At 37.0% G+C, this 17359-nt stretch overlaps 1 protein-coding gene across 9 annotated transcripts in view; it reads left to right on the top strand.

The window, feature by feature from the left end:
* Nucleotides 1–17359, top strand: part of LOC122403668 — an 89825-nt gene that overhangs the window by 52781 nt on the left and 19685 nt on the right. The window contains exon 14 of one of the 9 annotated variants that reach the window (XM_043407317.1): nt 15974–16250. The exons of 7 other annotated variants lie outside the window; for them this stretch is intronic. In XM_043407317.1, coding sequence (XP_043263252.1) covers nt 15974–16250 — 277 coding nt within the window. Of the gene's footprint in view, nt 1–15973; nt 17028–17359 lie in introns of those variants that run through there. One more of the 9 variants, XM_043407315.1, reaches the window with a different exon arrangement.

Genomic DNA, 17359 nt, shown 5'->3' with positions numbered 1-17359 from the left:
TAGTTTCCTTTGTGACTATGTGTTTTTTAAAAATATTAATTGTTCCACATCAAATTAAACGGGCTTGAAAATTACAATTCCCAAAGTGTTCTTATGTTATGTCAAACACTGATTCTGCGCACTAATGGGGAACTTACACCTATTTAAACTGTGTGCAAAAAAATTATTTTAGTATCGTTCTAAATATACGAAATTTTTTCTTATCAAGTGAAATATACTTATATTTCAGTACATCCAAAATAAAGTAAAACATAAAACTAACGGATATTGTCCAATTTTAAATATAAAAAGTATAACGCACAATTTTTCAGCCATTTATGACCATCTGATAGAAAAGTTTTAAATAAAAACTTCGAAAACAGTTTTGTAGTGAAATTAAAGTCAATTTGGGTTTTTTAGAGGGGACTTTATACATATTTCTTTTACTTTTCATATTGTAAAAGACGTCAAGACAAATTCAAAATATGCATTGCACAATTACTAGATTTATAATAGTGGAAATGGAAACATTTTATTGTATTTTATTTTTAGACAGTGCAGACATATTTAATCTGAGATTACCGAATGTAAACATGGAACTAGGTTTTTAAAGTTACAGTTGCTTTTAACACTTTACCGACCGGTAGCGGTTGATTAATCGGCTATCGGTCGGTAAGCGTTGGTCGGTAAAAAAGTTGATTAATACGCTATCGGTCGGTAAGTGTTGGCCGGTAAAACAGTCGATTAATAGGCTATCGGTCGGTAATGTGTTAACCGTAGTACCACGTGGTTAACCTTAAAACTGCTTTATTTCGGGCTGCGACGCGGGAGACGACCGAAATGCGTATCGCTGGCGTCTGCTCGCAGCGCCCTCACCTCGATCTACCGAAACTACGCTAGCCTCCGCTACTACGCTAGTCACTATATGCATAAGCAACGTTCCGTGTTTACATTCTAAGATCTGAATTTTTTAGGTTTACCGTATAAAAGTAAAATACGAGAAGCTAAATGTTTTACATTTCCAGTACTGTAAATCCAGTAATATGTTAGTAAAAATATCGTGTAATGTGTGTTTTGTATTCCGACTCGATCTTCTCAACAATGTGGTAAAAAAATACTATGTGTTCCTATTTATAATACCCAAGTTACGATTCTGATTATAGCCACGACAAAAAAATGTTTACGAATTTTTTTTAGCGACATCTATCGTACATCGAATACAGTTTCACTTTTGTTGCAAACTTTTCCTGTCAGATGGCTGTAAAGAAGCGAGAAATTTTGCATCGCGTTAACACTTTACCGACCGGTACCGATTGACTCTAGATTATATATCTACTTTTTCTTGTACTTATAGGAATGTTAAATGAAACTTTGCGACAGTGGCTACTATATTGTTCTCTTTTTGCAATTACAGGGTAATTAAATCCAGTGATATTTTTTATTTTCATGACAACCGATTAATAAGCTACCCGGTCGGTAAAGTGTTGAGTGGTAAAAAACTGATTTATCGGCTATCGGTCGGTAAAAAACTGTTTTATCGGCTATCGGTCGGTAGAAAACTGATTTATCGGCTATCGGTCGGTAGAAAACTGATTTATCGGCTATCGGTCGGTAAAAAACTGATTTATCGGCTATCGGTCGGTAAAAAACTGTTTTATCGGCTATCGGTCGGTAAAGTGTTAAGGGTAACGTGCGTAACATAACCCTGTGTGTGTATATTTTAATTGGTTATTTATCTATCCTAATATACAGGGTGGGGCAATAACTATGCCCACCTTGAATATCTCCTCTCTCTTATTTGTAATAATATTAAAAAATTTTGTATACAAAACTTGCACGGTACATTGTGATATAAACATTTTTGTATCTGTTGTGATCTGTATATTCTTTGATTCTGTATATACTATTTGAGAAATGTATTTACTGAAAGTTTTGCATAGACATATTTTATTTAACTATGATACATTATTACAACTTGTTAACAAAATTAACTCGAATGCGAATAACTGCATATTAAAATGCATACACTTTGTGCACGATTTCTAATGTGCAATTTGTTTGCATTTTTTTTGTTAATATTCAAGTAGCTTTGATAATTTCGTAATAAAAGAATATATCGCAGGCTTCGCTTTTAATTTTTAATTCTTTTTCAAATATAGCCTGCAAATGAGTTCGAAGTTAGTTTCGTTTTGAATACGTTTCGTATATTAAATAGTATGTTTTTAAAGTTATTCAAAAATTCAAAGTTAGACATCGTTATATAGTAGAATTTAAATTAATTACAAAGTATTATTCGATACTCTAAAAATTGGTTTATTCTTTTACAAAAATGTTTTTATTAACAATCGTGACTTTGTTTGATATATTCAGAATTTTTGATAGATTATACATTTCCTAGAAACGTCTATTCGAAAGTAACGAACGAGCAACGCAAGTTTATAAGAATTGAAATTACAAATAGAATTTAGCATCATACAAAAAATTAAAACACATAGATTTAAAACGTCGATGAAATTTTATATGGAAACATTTTCGGGATGAATGTATATTAACACTTTACCGACCGATAGCCTATTAATCGACTGTTTTACCGGCCAACGCTTACCGACCGATAGCCTATTAATCAACTGTTTTATCGGTCGACGTTTACCGACCGATAGCCGATTAATCAACCGCTACCGGTCGGTAAATTGTTAAAATCTACATCAAACGCGTGCCAAGAAATAATTTTCCTGTCGTTTAATTTGATGTGGAATATTTTGTACATTTTATTTAAATGGAATTCGTATTATACTGCTACGCTAATAAAATAATTCCTTATCTTATCGTGATCTTATGCCGAATCCGGCCGTAACTTCTAAACGGTAGAAGATAGAAAAAAAAAAATTTCATTAGGCAAACTTACATTTTATTGGATACCGCATGATCCGATGTATGCGTTTATTCCGAAAGTGGAAGCGTTTCGAAGATTTCGGGGGTCACGTCTACTTTTTGAACGGTACTGTACATTCTTTTTGCGCCAATGGATCCATTATTTATTATAATAAATTGATTATTTTATAAGATACAGTATTTTCTCTATATAAGCTCAGAACTCGTTCACGATATAGGCAAATATAATAGGTCAATTAAATTACAATTAATTTAAATTTTTTCAGATGATGATACACTTTATAGAAAGGACAAATGTATATCATAATTTATGAAAAACAATAATAAAAATTATGTTGCACTTGATCTTAGTTAAATCAGAAAACTGTCAACAGTGTTCAAGAATTAACTCATTCTCTGGCCACCAGGAGGCTCATTAGCAGCACCTCTCGAGCACGCTTTGTGCTCGAGAAGGATAGCTGGCCTCGCTCACTGCGCGATGCGCGCAAAACCGATTTTGGGCGTTTGCGCATCATTGATATGCGCGCGCATCGGTCCATTTGCTGGCCAAGAGGGCGGCCATTGTCTCAGCACTGAGAGCGTCGCTTCTATAGAGACAATACTGTATTTCGCTTTTTATCATTCTACTGTACGTGACCCTAACTTTTAGACTTGGTATTAATATTACGCATAAAATATATTTTGAACTAAACATTTTTTGACAGTATCACATAAGTTTTCCTAATAAATTCTTTTCTGTCTCGTACCGTTTAGAAGTCGGAGTCGGGCAGATATTAACGAATAAGGAATAGAAACTTCAGAGTTATTCGTAAACTGATTTTTGTCAGAGGCTTCGCTCGCCCGATTGCCGTATTAAAATATCTATTAGTGGGATTATAATTTCTGATTTTTACGAACGAAACACAAATGGAAATTAGTTCGCTGTTAGAATTTTGGGTTATGGATTATGTCGAATACTCAAATATTTAATATTTATGAATATATAGTTTTTATTATTTACTACTCGTTGGTATACCTTAGAGGTCTTTACTGTAAAGAGATCAGTTTCTACACTGATCGATTCGTCCGCCGAAGAAAGCAACGCTTGCACTGTCAGAGTGGTGGCGCCACTACGCAGCGTTCGCTGAAATTAATTTTCATAGCGCCAAATTTAAATAGTCCATGTTTTTAAAAAAATATCTGTCAAGAGGACAAATGGATCTATGTTGACATTTTTCCGGATTTTTAAACATTTCCCCGGCACGAAAGCAGAACATCTGTTTCAAAAAATTGCAGAAAAAAAAAAAATAATGATGGAAAACAATTTTTATTTAGTACTCTAATGTCTTCGATACAAGCAGCCAAGAGCGCATTCACATCCGTTTGTTAGTTCAGCAGCTATAGTAAAATACCACTCAACTTTGTCTGTAACTTCAACAATTTACAAAATTTTTAAAAATCCTTCGAAATACGTTTAATTATTGCTAAGGATTACGATATACACAAAGTTGAACATAATTTGAAAACTTACTCCAAAAGGTGTTCGATTGGCTAAAAATTTCGATTATAAGTTATTTCGATGTTCCGACCTTCCTACGAACTATTTACCACGTAGTTGTATCGATGCTATTCAACAATTATTAAGAAAGGAAAGGGGTAGGAAGTGTGAAATTGTTCTAAGATATTCTGACGAAAAGAAACTCGAGTGTGCAATTGGAAACTGCAGTCCAATAACTGTAACTCGAACTGTAACCAATGTACAGCCACCTCGGAAAGTAAGTTGACACGTTAAAAAAATCAGTATTTTATTTTGTTAAACTAAAATAGAGTATCATACTAATTGACATTTTTGATATAATTGTTATGGTATTTATTGTTTAATATGAATGTAATCATAACCTCCCAAATCCACCACTTATTGTAGCCATCACAGTAACTAAATACGCAGCAAAGACTGCCCCTGACCCACGTGTTTCACAATATACGCAGTGTAGGGGACACTAGAGACATTTCCCTAGCGCCTAGGGAAAATCCCTAGATGGAGTTTGGGTGGCAGCCGTGTAGGGCGCACGTCACGACAGTCGGAATAAAGCTCTGAGACAAGGTATAGGGATGCGCAGGGATAACGGGAATATCAGCACGACACGTGTTCCTTGTCTCAGAGCTTTATTCCGACTGTCGTAGCGTGGCGCTCTACACGGCTGCCACGCCAACTCCATCTAGGGACTTTCCCTAGACGCTAGGGAAATGTCTCTAATGTCTCCTACAAAGCTCTGAGACAAGGAACACGTGTCGTACTGGTATTCCCGTTTATCCCGTTTATCCCTACGCATCCCTATAGCAGTGTAGGCACTGGCCTACGTATATGGACACAGGGTTGTATGAAATAACTACACGTGGCTTAGCGGACGAGTACTTTTATTGGACCGTCTCTCAGGCTTGCTCGGGGAAGACTTCTCGATTGTTTCGTGTCTCTCGAGGCCCAGGGAGTACCTAGGGACAAATCCCCTAGAGCATCCCGGCCTCTCTCAACGGTTGGCATCGGCGCCAATCGCGCCATCTGCGGGAGTAACTAGGGAGTTACTTCATGCTCCCTACACCACCCCCTCCCCAGTGACGGTGGGGCGTCACGAAAACATTTATTAGTAACAATAATCTTTTCTATTGCCCTAGCCTTTGTCTACCGCAAAAGCTGGTTTGAGTCTGTCTTTGCTCACGTTCACCCTGTCGCCCAGCTTCGCTGTTACGAGTGCCGCGATCTGCTCCACGAGGGCGTCGATGTCGCCGAGTGCCGCGACGCCACTCGTTGACGGGGTTGGCTGCGCCTGTAATGGCGTCTCCTCGCCGATCCCGTCCGCCAGGACGGCCATTTTATCTAACACGACGCCATCTTGTGTCGCGAGCACCGATTGCATGGCCACCGGCAACCGGCTCAACCACAATGTTCTTATAAATTCCTCCGGCACATCCTCTCCCGCGAGGCTCCTCATGTGCCGGAGAAACTGCGACGGCGTCCAATCCCCTTTCTCCTCGTGCTCCAGGAGCTGCTTAATTTTACGCTGCTTGGTTGTCGACAGCCGCGCAATGAGCTCAGACTTTAATTTAGTGTATTTGTTCTGCTCCGGCGGATTCAAGAGGATATCCTCTACCTCCTGCGCCGACCTGGCGTCGAGTTTCTCGACCACATGCCAGAACCGCGTGTCTTCCTGCGTTATTCCGCGCAAGTTAAATTGCGCGTCCATCTGCGCAAACCACAGCGCGGGCTTCTCCGGCCAAAACTTGGCAGCGTGTATTGCCACCGCCCCGTTCTGTGGTGCGGTCTTCATCCTGTGTTTCGATCACGTCGGGGTCACCAATTGTAGGCACTGGCCTACGTATATGGACACAGGGTTGTATGAAATAACTACACGTGGCTTAGCGGACGAGTACTTTTATTGGACCGTCTCTCAGGCTTGCTCGGGGAAGACTTCTCGATTGTTTCGTGTCTCTCGAGGCCCAAGGAGTACCTAGGGACAAATCCCCTAGAGCATCCCGGCCTCTCTCAACGGTTGGCATCGGCGCCAATCGCGCCATCTGCGGGAGTAACTAGGGAGTTACTTCATGCTCCCTACAACAATATATGCAGTGTAGGGGACACTAGAGACATCTCCCTAGCGCCTAGGGAAAATCCCTAGATGGAGTTGTACTGGTATTCCCGTTTATCCCGTTTATCCCTACGCATCCCTATAGCAGCAACGACTGTTTCTGACACACGTGTTCTCCGCGTTCCCGTCTCGTACCCGACCGACGCGCTGTCCTCTCTATATCCGCTCACACCCATGCTCCTTCCGCCTATACCTTATTCATCATAGCTCTCACGATCACTCTTAGGCTACATCCAATCTTAACATAATTTATGTGGAAATGTATCGTGAAATATAGAAGTAAAAGAAATATTGAAAACAGTTTTACGGTATATAAGAAAATAAAGTTTTATTTCTAACACTGATTGGAAAGTGAGTTGACAACATAAATCATATATAAAATAATACATAAAATGTGGCCCGATAGTATTGTAAAATGTAATTTATTCAGGCCTAATAAACTATAAAGCGAAATTACAAAGGTAGCGAGGAAGAGATGTTTTATAAAACTGTTTCGATGGTAATACAGTAGGACGGGAATTCCCCGCGACTGACTGGCCAGCTTTTACTTGGGGGTTCCCCTACGGTCGACTAGCACTCCGACGTAAAGCGCCATCTGTGGGAGGAATTTGGTTGTCAAATAAATGAGCCCCTTTTTATTTAATAATATAACGTATATATATTTTAACACAATATTCTCCCCACGTGTGCATCACACTCTCCTCGATACAAGGGACTTCCGCCCGTCCCACTCTCACGCACCAGCGTTGCCAACATCCACACTCATTCATACCCCACTCACTCACCAGGCATACCACGCAATAAAAATAACCCCACACCATCATGCGGCCATAAGCGTGCCACATAAAATAAAAATTTGAAATTTAGGAAGTTTGATACCCTTTGCTGGGAATAACTGCTAGAAGTCTTTTTGGAATAGAATTTTAGTAAACAAATTTTTCGGTAAAAATTAAAATATTTCAAATCTTTTTGGTAAAATTATTTTTGATTGCGGGGGTCAATTACAATCATTTTTTGTCATTACATATACCCCTGAAATTCTACGCGCTTTCGAGAAAAAAATTCCAATAGGTAGACAAATTTTTTGGCGATATTAAATTATTTCAAATCATTATGGAAAAATTATTTTCGGTTACAGGGGGCAATTACAATTATTTTTGGTCATTACACAAACCACCGAAATCCTACGCACTTTGAGAAAAAAATTCAGGAAATTGAACATTTTTGGCGAAATTGAAAAATTTCAAATCGTTCTAAAAAAATTATTTTTCTTTGCAGGGGTCGATTACAATCATTTTTGGTCAATTGAGATACCATTGAAATCCTACCCATTTTCTAGAAAAAAATTCGAAGAACTGTGAAATATTTCGAAAAAATTAAAAAAATTCAAATCGTTCTACAAAAATTATATTTATTTGCAGGGGTCGATTACAATTACTTTTGGTCAATAGACATGTCCCTGAAATCCTACCCATTTTCTAGAAAAAAATTCGAAGAGGTGTGAAATATTTCGAAAAAATTAAAAAAATTCAAATCGTTCTGGAAAAATTATTTTTAATTGCAGGGGTCGATTACAATCATTTTTGGTCAATTGAGATACCATTGAAATCCTACCCATTTTCTAGAAAAAAATTCGAGAAGGTGTGAAATTTTACGACGAAAAAAAAAAATTTCAAATCATTTTGGAAAAATTGTTTCCGGTTGCGAGGGTCAATTGCAATCATTTTTGGTGAATAGACATACCCCCGAAATCTTGCGCATTTTGGAGAAAAAAATTCGAATAGATGGTCAAATTGCCGTTCTACAGCCCCAACTTTAAACGTTAATAACTTTTTAACAAAGCCTCCATCAACAAATTGGTATTCTTGATTTTCGTCTTATTTTGGCCTCTAGAATCCCCTATTAAAATTTTTCCCAGGGCTGGTCGAACACCCTGTATATGTATACTAATTAATAATTGTTGCCTATCAACTTACTTTCCGTTCCACTATATTAAGAATTAAAGTCTTCTCTCGTAAGTCATTGAAATCGACTGATTTCCCTCGTTCATTTGCAATAACAACAGCAACGTTGACTTTCCAGGAATAGTTTAGGTTAATAATTATATATTGTTTCTATCACAAGAAACGTATTCATGGAAGACGTGTCATGAACTTACTTTCCGAGGCGACTGTAATACCGAAATTGAACCGAAATACCGATATTACATCAGAAACATTATTCCAAGAACAGTTACAATACTATTTCGGTTCTTCGTAATTGTTTTGAGAACTGAAGTGGATATTATAACAGTTCGAGTCAATAAAGAAAAACTGACACGACGATAAAATCTGTAATGGAATCACTTTGAAAATGATTGCCATCGCAAGATGATCTTCATCGATATTGCGCTGCTCTTGTTTTTGAAACTAATTTCTATTTCTAAAAATATAAAAATTACCTGAATGGTCTGTTGTAAGTGTCCGAGCCTGTATTGAAATATTTCAACTAATTAAAATATTCAAATAGTAATAAATTAATCGTACTAGAATAATTTCGATTCTTTTTAGAATTAATCACATTTCTGTAAAGAATACTGAATGTTTTACCATAACCACTCCTTCCTCGTGCTATTACCACCACCACTTAACCGTCGAACATATATGCATATTTAAAAAAAAATATTTGTTACTTAATGTAAAATAAATATTGTATGTATATTTGAATATTAAAAAAAGATTGAATCTCTTTTTAATATTATATGAATGTGTATATAATATTTTGTGCTACTAGGGTATATTTTCATGTAACGTTGTTGCTTCTCTGTGTTAGCTTGTCTAAGAATAGGAGCTGGATAAAGTAGTGTAATCAAGCATTTTCAAAGTTTATGATTAAATAGGCGTAACAAATAGAAGAATTTCTCTCTCCAATGGTGTACTATACAAAACTCGTATAATGTATGCTACATTAAACGGGAAATCATAACTATAATGTTCATAAATTCTTACATTAACATGTGCGTGCATTGAGATGAAACGTGATGATTTTTAGCTGTGTATAGTCCTGTGTCTAAGCTTTAGAAATTCTCTTCCGAAGCAACTCTGCGATGTTTCATGTTAAATGTTTCTTAAGAGCATATTAATGTGTATAAGTCCAGCATACCGTCCTACATTTTAACACTTTACCGACCGATAGCCTATTAATCGACTGTTTTACCGGCTAACGCTTACCGACTGATAGCCTATTAAGCAACTGTTTTATCGGCCAACGCTTACCGACCGATAGCCGATTAATCAACCGCTACCGGTCGGTAAAGTGTTAACAAATATAGGATGTATTCTGTGTATAAAATGTACTGTTCGTAAAAGCATGATAGACCAGCTTCTGTAACAATTCGATGGTTTGTACAGTTTTGTGGGCCTCGTTTAAATGGTTCTCGTGGGGTTTGACGTAATTTATAATTTTCAATAGACTTGTACGTAAAAAATAGCATAATAACGAATGTTTTACTGCCTCGAATCAGGGCAATCAAAACATAGTAACGAATGAATTTGAAAATATCAGTGTACTGAAAACAGTGTTAAATAATAATTTGAATAGAAGATTAACGAGGAGTTACTGTGACGGAATAATGACTTGGTCGATTATGGGAGGGTGATTTCGTATTTCTGGAAACTCAATGGTACGCTCTAAATATTACTTTAAATTCTTGTACAAAAATTAAGCATGATAATCGAGGTTCTACTGTACTCGACTTTATATCTGTTTACTTTGAATGATGTACTTGCACGACTGTGTGCTGTTTGTCATAAAATACAATTAGAAAGAAAAGCACCGTAAATGAAGCATTTATGGTGTTTTGCTCGTGGTATCAGTGGTGCGTGGTAATATGACTATAGTCTGAGCAAAAGATTTTGGCCGTTCAAGACCACCGAACGAACTATTAACGTCTATCCTTACCATAACCCGCTGCTTCATTTCGTCGATTCGTTGCCTCGCAGAAACTAAGCAGAAAGAAGAAAATCGAGGATCGAATCAATTGTGTATATGTATATACATGTATACAAATTAATTTTCATTACTTTAAAGCATCAGAAAATTATTATACGAATAGAGGAACGTCATAAAATCAATCCAAAGCTGTGTCACGCAGTGATGGGACATTCGTGGGAAGTTTGGACATGCGCACTAGAATTTTCGTGGGATTCCTTTTTGCGCATGCGTCAGCTTTCTGCCATAGATGTATCTTTAGCGCAAAAAGAGGTGCATGTTGGGAATTTTCTACTTCAAATGCTCGCCAATCACACAAAAATTAACTTATCGAAGATCCCCTATTTCTCTAGCTATAGTCATGTAGATTAAGAGGAAATTTTTTGTTTTTGTCTCATTCCCTATAACTTCCTTAAAGGGTATAGCCGGATAAGATGGTCAAAAGTGCCCTTGAGCCAAACTGATCAGTGAACATATCAGTTAATAGACCATTCAAAGAAAACCATTTGTGTCAAATATCAACCCCGTACCCTTACCGAGAGGGTAGTTACAGGGCGTAACGCAATTTTCAGTTAAAGCTGTATATCTTTTGTTGTATCGTATCAAAGATTTTGAAAAAAATTGGGGGTATTTTGCTCCACGGCGTACGTGTTTGTGAATTTTTTCAGAATTTTTCACCGCGAAATGGATTTTTAAAAAATTCGAAAAGTATAAAAATATTTTTTTTTAATAGAAATTATTAAATGACCACGTTTATATTTTTACAGTGTTAGTGTCTTGTTATGATTATTGATCTATAATTTTTTCAGATTTTTAGAAATCGGGGAGCGATGTTGGAAAAATCAAAAACCGACATTTGTAATATATTCGGGTAATTGATATTTTTACTTCATCGAATGATCATTATATACATGCTCAAAAATAGTTTTACATGTATGAATTAAGAGAATTGCAGCTATTGTTTTATTAGAATTTCTCATTAGAATTTCTCAGAATATGACTCGTAAAAGATTAAGTATTCATTAATGTCATTCATTGATGTCTTTTTCGACATTCCTAAGGTTTTAAGTTTTATATTATTTGATACATGTAAAACTATTTTGAGCATGCATATAATGATCATTCGATGAAGTAAAAATATCAATTACCCGAATATATTACTCCTCTGCGAACGAAAACTTAGGAAATATCGATTTATAATTATTTTGTATGCGATACACCTCCACAAAAAATCTCAAAAAATTATATATTTATAACAGTAACGAGCTAATAAAATTGTAACAATACGAACATGGTCGCAACAAAAATTAAGGTAAAAATACAAGCAAATGTCGGTTTTTGATTTCTCCAACATCGCTCCCCCCCGTTTCTAAAAATCTGAAAAAATTATAGATTAATAATCATAACAAGACACTAACACTGTAAAAATATAAACGCGGTCATTTAATAATTTCTATTAAAAAAAAATATTTTTATACTTTTCGAATTTTTTAAAAATCCATTTCGCGGTGAAAAATTCTGAAAAAATTCACAAACACGTACGCCGTAGAGCAAAATACCCCCAATTTTTTTCAAAATCTTTGATACGATACAACAAAAGATATACAGCTTAAACTGAAAATGCGCTCCAGTGCGCATGACCAAAATTCCCACGCATGTCCATCACTAGGATCACAAAATGTGGAACCAGAGGAAAACGGAAAATATTTTTGTAACTTCAGAATTGAAAGATTCAGTTTTCCTACAGTTTGGAAAGGTGGCAATACAAAATAATATAATATTTAGGTTATAAATAATAACCTAAAAAATATGTACATTTTAATGATATTCGTTATGAATGACTGCTTGAAGTCATTTTGGAATAGTTAATGGTACATACTACAGTGTAATTGTGGCCTTCCTTATATTGCTTTCTTAAATGTATTTTTCGTTTTTATCTGTTAAAAAAGTGGGCCCCAAAATTAATCATGACCAGTTTTACAAAAAAAAAAAAATTGATTTTTTTTGGTCGGTTTTTTCAAAAAAACTGTGCGTTAAGGGGTTAATGCGTCTTGAAAAGCACTATCGCATGATTCAACAAAAAATATATATCATCATATCTTTTAAATTGATAACATAAAAAAATTTTGCGCCAAAATAGAGATTCCATTTTGTCCTGCAATTTACATAGAAACAATTTTTTCGTATCATCGATAGTTATTGAAATATCGCGACTATCACACTTTAGCTTTTGTCGTGGGGAAAATCTTCGAAAGACTCCCTCCCACCTCTTTGGGGAGAGACGGGAGGGGTGTGTGGGATTCCCCGCTCCCATTATAACGGGCGCGGGACCTACCCACTAAAAACCCCACGGTGACCCTTCCACACGATTTGGGAGAATACCGGGAATCGCTCGAAGCATACTTCCGGTATCCTCCCCGTGCCCGCGCTTTGCGCCCACCCGCGGGGGGATCACACTTTAGCTTGGACACCCTGTATGGTTTGCTCAAAAAGAAGTCCATCGTGTAGGGCGGGAAATAACCCATATTATACAGTTTATTTATTCAGACATTTCTATTGTCAACAAGGTTAGAACACTGCCCTATTACATGGTTGAGATTGTTGACGAGGTCAGGATATAAGATAATAAACATAGACACAAAACGAACAAAATGTGAATTTATATAAAAGCAAAACTATGGCAGTACATAAACGTTCCACGTTGGAGATGAAAATTCACATTCGCAACGAAACATTCGAGACAAAAACAATTTGTTTTAACTGGAACATTCTCAGCGGGCAATGAATGTATATGTATCCAGTGCCTGAGAAATAATCTCGTCCTTTTTCTTAACAGAGATCCTGCATTAGGCATCCACACTGACATTTTATATCGGAAGCTAGGTTAATTTGAAACAGGGAAGCAGCTAATTGCAAGTGATTTGCTCGAACTCTGTTCGTCCAACAAATAAAATCTCTGGAAAGATTTCTACGTAGATACCATGGATTAATAGAAAGCTGATAGTAGTATTTGAAGAATTGAGCACCCTGAATTCTTGAATCCAGTTTCAGCAATAATCCATCTCTCTGTCTCAGGCTTGGTCTGTTTTTTAAAGCTGTGGGAAAAATCAGAATATTGGGTGATACATCGGAAAGGGACGCTTGCTAGGCTGTCTGCTTTTTCGTTATAAGTTGTGGCAATATAAGAGACGCCTATTGTTTATGTTGGTAGTATTTTAGTGTTAGAAAAAAAGGTTTCAAAAACCTCTTATGCGTACATCATGCGATAAGTTTGCTTTCTGAATGAATAAATATGTCACGATTAGTCTGTATATTCTTATGTATAGTTTTAATGGGATTTTGCTGGGTTTGGGTTAGGGTTGAACATGTTTGAAGTTGTTAAACAGTGTTGTTCGTATATCATGCGATAAGTTTATTTCTGAATGAATAAATATGTCACGATTAGTCTGGATATTTTTATGTATAATTTTAATAGGATTTTGCTGGGTTTGGGTTAGGGTTGAACATGTTTGAAGTTGTTAAACAGTGTTGTACGCTGAAAGTTGTGGGAGGTCGATGGTGTTTGGCAGCATTTCAGCTGTTTTGGAATTGGTGTAGGCTGTTCTTACTGTAAAGGATTGGATTATGAGTTTATTGTTTTTGAGTAATTTGTAGGTGGCCCAAAGGAAGTTGGGATTTCTTTCTACTTGGTGTAGCTTTTGTTGTTAGGAATGATTTTCAAGATCATTGACTTTTACACGGATTTGATGGATGAGAAAGTTTCTCATGTGTTTGTACAGTGGGTTGAATGTACTTTGTACTTTGGTGTTTGCGCCTGAATCTTGTGGAGTTTGATTGTTTTAGCTTATATGTAAATTTTGATGGTTGCTCCGTTGAAGTTTGTTTTAATAATATTTTGTAATCTATAGATTTCATATTTGATGTCAAGTATCATGTTTATGTGGAAGTTGATGGGTATATCTGTTACATAGGTTATGAAATTGTCAGTTAATGTTTGAGGGTGCAGTTGATAAAATGTGTCTTTTGATTGCTGCGTTGCAGGATAACTGAAACGTGGTTGGAGTGGAAATCTTGAAAGAATTGGCATTTAGTGTAGTATGGAGAGTTTCTAAGGAAGATATCTATATAGGAAGGTCAAGCGTGTTGCTAGTAGTATGTGTTAACGATATGGTAGAGTGGTTGGTGTTGAGTATTAAGGTACATTTTCATTTAACACGTTTCATGAGTGAGACAACGCCATCTGGGGTATGTATGTGGGCAGTAGAAAAACAAGAAGAATTACAGTGAGCCTGGAGAACCGAAGTACAACTGTAGAAACAATTTTATAATAAACCAGTTCGTAGAAACTTTGCATCACGCATCTTTATTTAACAGTTGGTTATATGACTGTTAAATATATTGCCATTGTCGTTAGTGGTTGTGTTGTTCCAGTTAAGTTGCTTCGCATTGAAGTCACCCCCTATTATGAAGTTTTTGGTATGGGTGATTAAGGTATTAAGGTTGTTCTGGATGAACCATTTTTTAAAAGGAAGGTAGGCAATATTTGTGACGAGTTGTGGGTTGGTGGAGATTTATACGAAGATTCCTTCAGTACGTTGTATTCCTGGCGAATGTTGCATAGGGATTTTGGTGTGAATGTTCGATGATGAGGGTGGGGATGTGATGCGAGTGTAAATTTGGGGATGCAAGAACAGGTTCGATAGGGAATGCAAGAACAGGTTCGATGGGGATGCAAGAACAGGTTCGATAGGGAATGCAAGAACAGGTTCGATGGGGATGCAAGAACAGGTTCGATGGGTATGGCTGAATGATTTTGATTTCTTTTTTTCAAGAAAGACATTGGGTGTAATTAACAGGTTGCGAACCTTCATAGTTGAAGCAGATTATTAGGATGTTAATTCTTGGTTAAGTGTTTGTGTGCACACTTGATATAGGCGGGGTTCTTGGTACACTTGGTCAAGAAGTGGCTGAAGGCTTCGTACCTAAAGCACTTCAATCTAAAGTCTGGTATTGTTATATTATTCCTAGTAGGCTCCGGTGTATCTTACGGATCTAATTTAGTTGACTGGTTTGGAGCGTATAAATGGGGTAGGTCCCAGTGATGGACAATCGTGGGAATTTTGGGCATGTGCATTGGAACGCATGATCACTGCTGTATACATTTAACTAGAATTTAGGGTACCGTAAGAAAGTTACAGGGAAAGAGATAAAAACAAAAAATTTCCTCTTAATCTACATGACTATAGCTAGAGAAATACATACAGGATCTTCGATAAGTTAATTTTTGTGTGATTGGCGAGCATTCGAAGTAGAAAGTTACGGCAGAAAGCTAACGCATGCGCAGAAAGGAAAATTCTACTGCGCATGTCCAAAGTTCCGACGATTGTCCATCGCTGGGTAGGTCAGGTGTCCTGACGCTGAACGTGTCCCGTCGATAAAACGACCTCGAGCGGCCAAAATCTTTTGCCTCGACTATAGAAAAGCGCATTTGTTTGTTTACGTTACGGAAGGAGGGGCCAGTAGCTACGTGTACGCAAGCTGCGCTGTTAAACTATGGGGGGCAGGATGAGTTTGGTCGGTGCAGCATTGCCTCGCAAGGAAGCCTTGAGGAAGATGAATGCGACTCGAGCGAAGAACTTATAGGGAGCGCGTCTGGTGGGGGCCAGTCCGAGTCGCAGACTGTGGGCCTTCAACCAAAACTGGCCCCGATCAGTGGCTCAATGGAGCCTACCACCGTTTTCAGACTTCATTTTCTCGGCTCGATTGAAGTTGAAGAGGAAGGGAGACGTAAGCGCCTTAACAACCACATAGTGCGGGAGGCTGTGACTAAAATCAAGGTCCGCCCTCCAACCCTTAGATGTATCATTATATTATACTGTAGTCGTTCTTGTTTTAAATTCTCCTATCTAACGAGATCAGTTTTTATTTTAACCCTCCTTTCTGTCTACATTAACCATCACCGCCAGTGTCGTGCAAATTTTATTTACGAACAACGAATAAACATTTTAGTTTAATTCGTAAGCAACCCGATCGTCCGTTTATGTTCCGTTCCGTCGATCCATTTGTAAATTAGAAATCTAGGGGACTTTTGAAAGACCCTAGAGTCGGGGACTTTTTTTTTAAATCTGCAACCAGGCGAGCGAAGCTGGAGACAAAAATTATTTAACGAACGAACCTAAAATTCTTATTCATTATTGGCGAATAAAATTTGTCCGATCCTGCTTGCTATTTTCTTTCACTGACAACGAGTCATTCAATCTCATCCGCTTCTCTCTAGCCCGAATTTTACTCGGGTATCGAGCGAATGTTCTGCTAAAGGTTCTTTCCCTTTAACACGTTCACTGCCGAACTTTTCCGAAAAATGCAAAAATGTTGCGTAGAAACTGCATGTTTTTCAAATTTTTACGGTCATTTACAACGATCCGAAATTAAGAACCTTAACACTTTACCGACCGATAGCCGATAAAACAGGTTTTTACCGACCGATAGCCGATAAAACAGGTTTTTACCGACCGATAGCCGATAAATCAGTTTTTTACCGCTCAACACTTTACCGACCGGGTAGCTTATTAATCGGTTGTCATGAAAATAAAAAATATCACTGGATTTAATTACCCTGTAATTGCAGAAAGAGAACAATATAGTAACCACTGTCGCAAAGTTTCATTTAACACTCCTATAAGTACAAGAAAAAGTAGATATATAATCTAGAGTCAATCGGTACCGGTCGGTAAAGTGTTAATAGCTGCATATACTGATATATTTAGATTAACCTCTATTTTTGAAGACCATTTGGAACTTCCTAATTTAATTTTCACGTAATACCTCGTTTATTGCCTAAAGTCGTGATTTTTTACTAAAATTTTTGCTTCTCAAAAACTAAGACCGATAAAACA

This window comes from Colletes gigas, unplaced genomic scaffold, assembly GCF_013123115.1.
Source record: "Colletes gigas isolate AHSC1104 unplaced genomic scaffold, ASM1312311v1 Colletes_gigas_Sc00068, whole genome shotgun sequence".
NCBI classification, from domain to species: Eukaryota; Metazoa; Arthropoda; class Insecta; order Hymenoptera; family Colletidae; genus Colletes; species Colletes gigas.
Note: the sequence above shows the minus strand (reverse complement) of the source record. Positions and strands in the feature narration are given on the sequence as shown.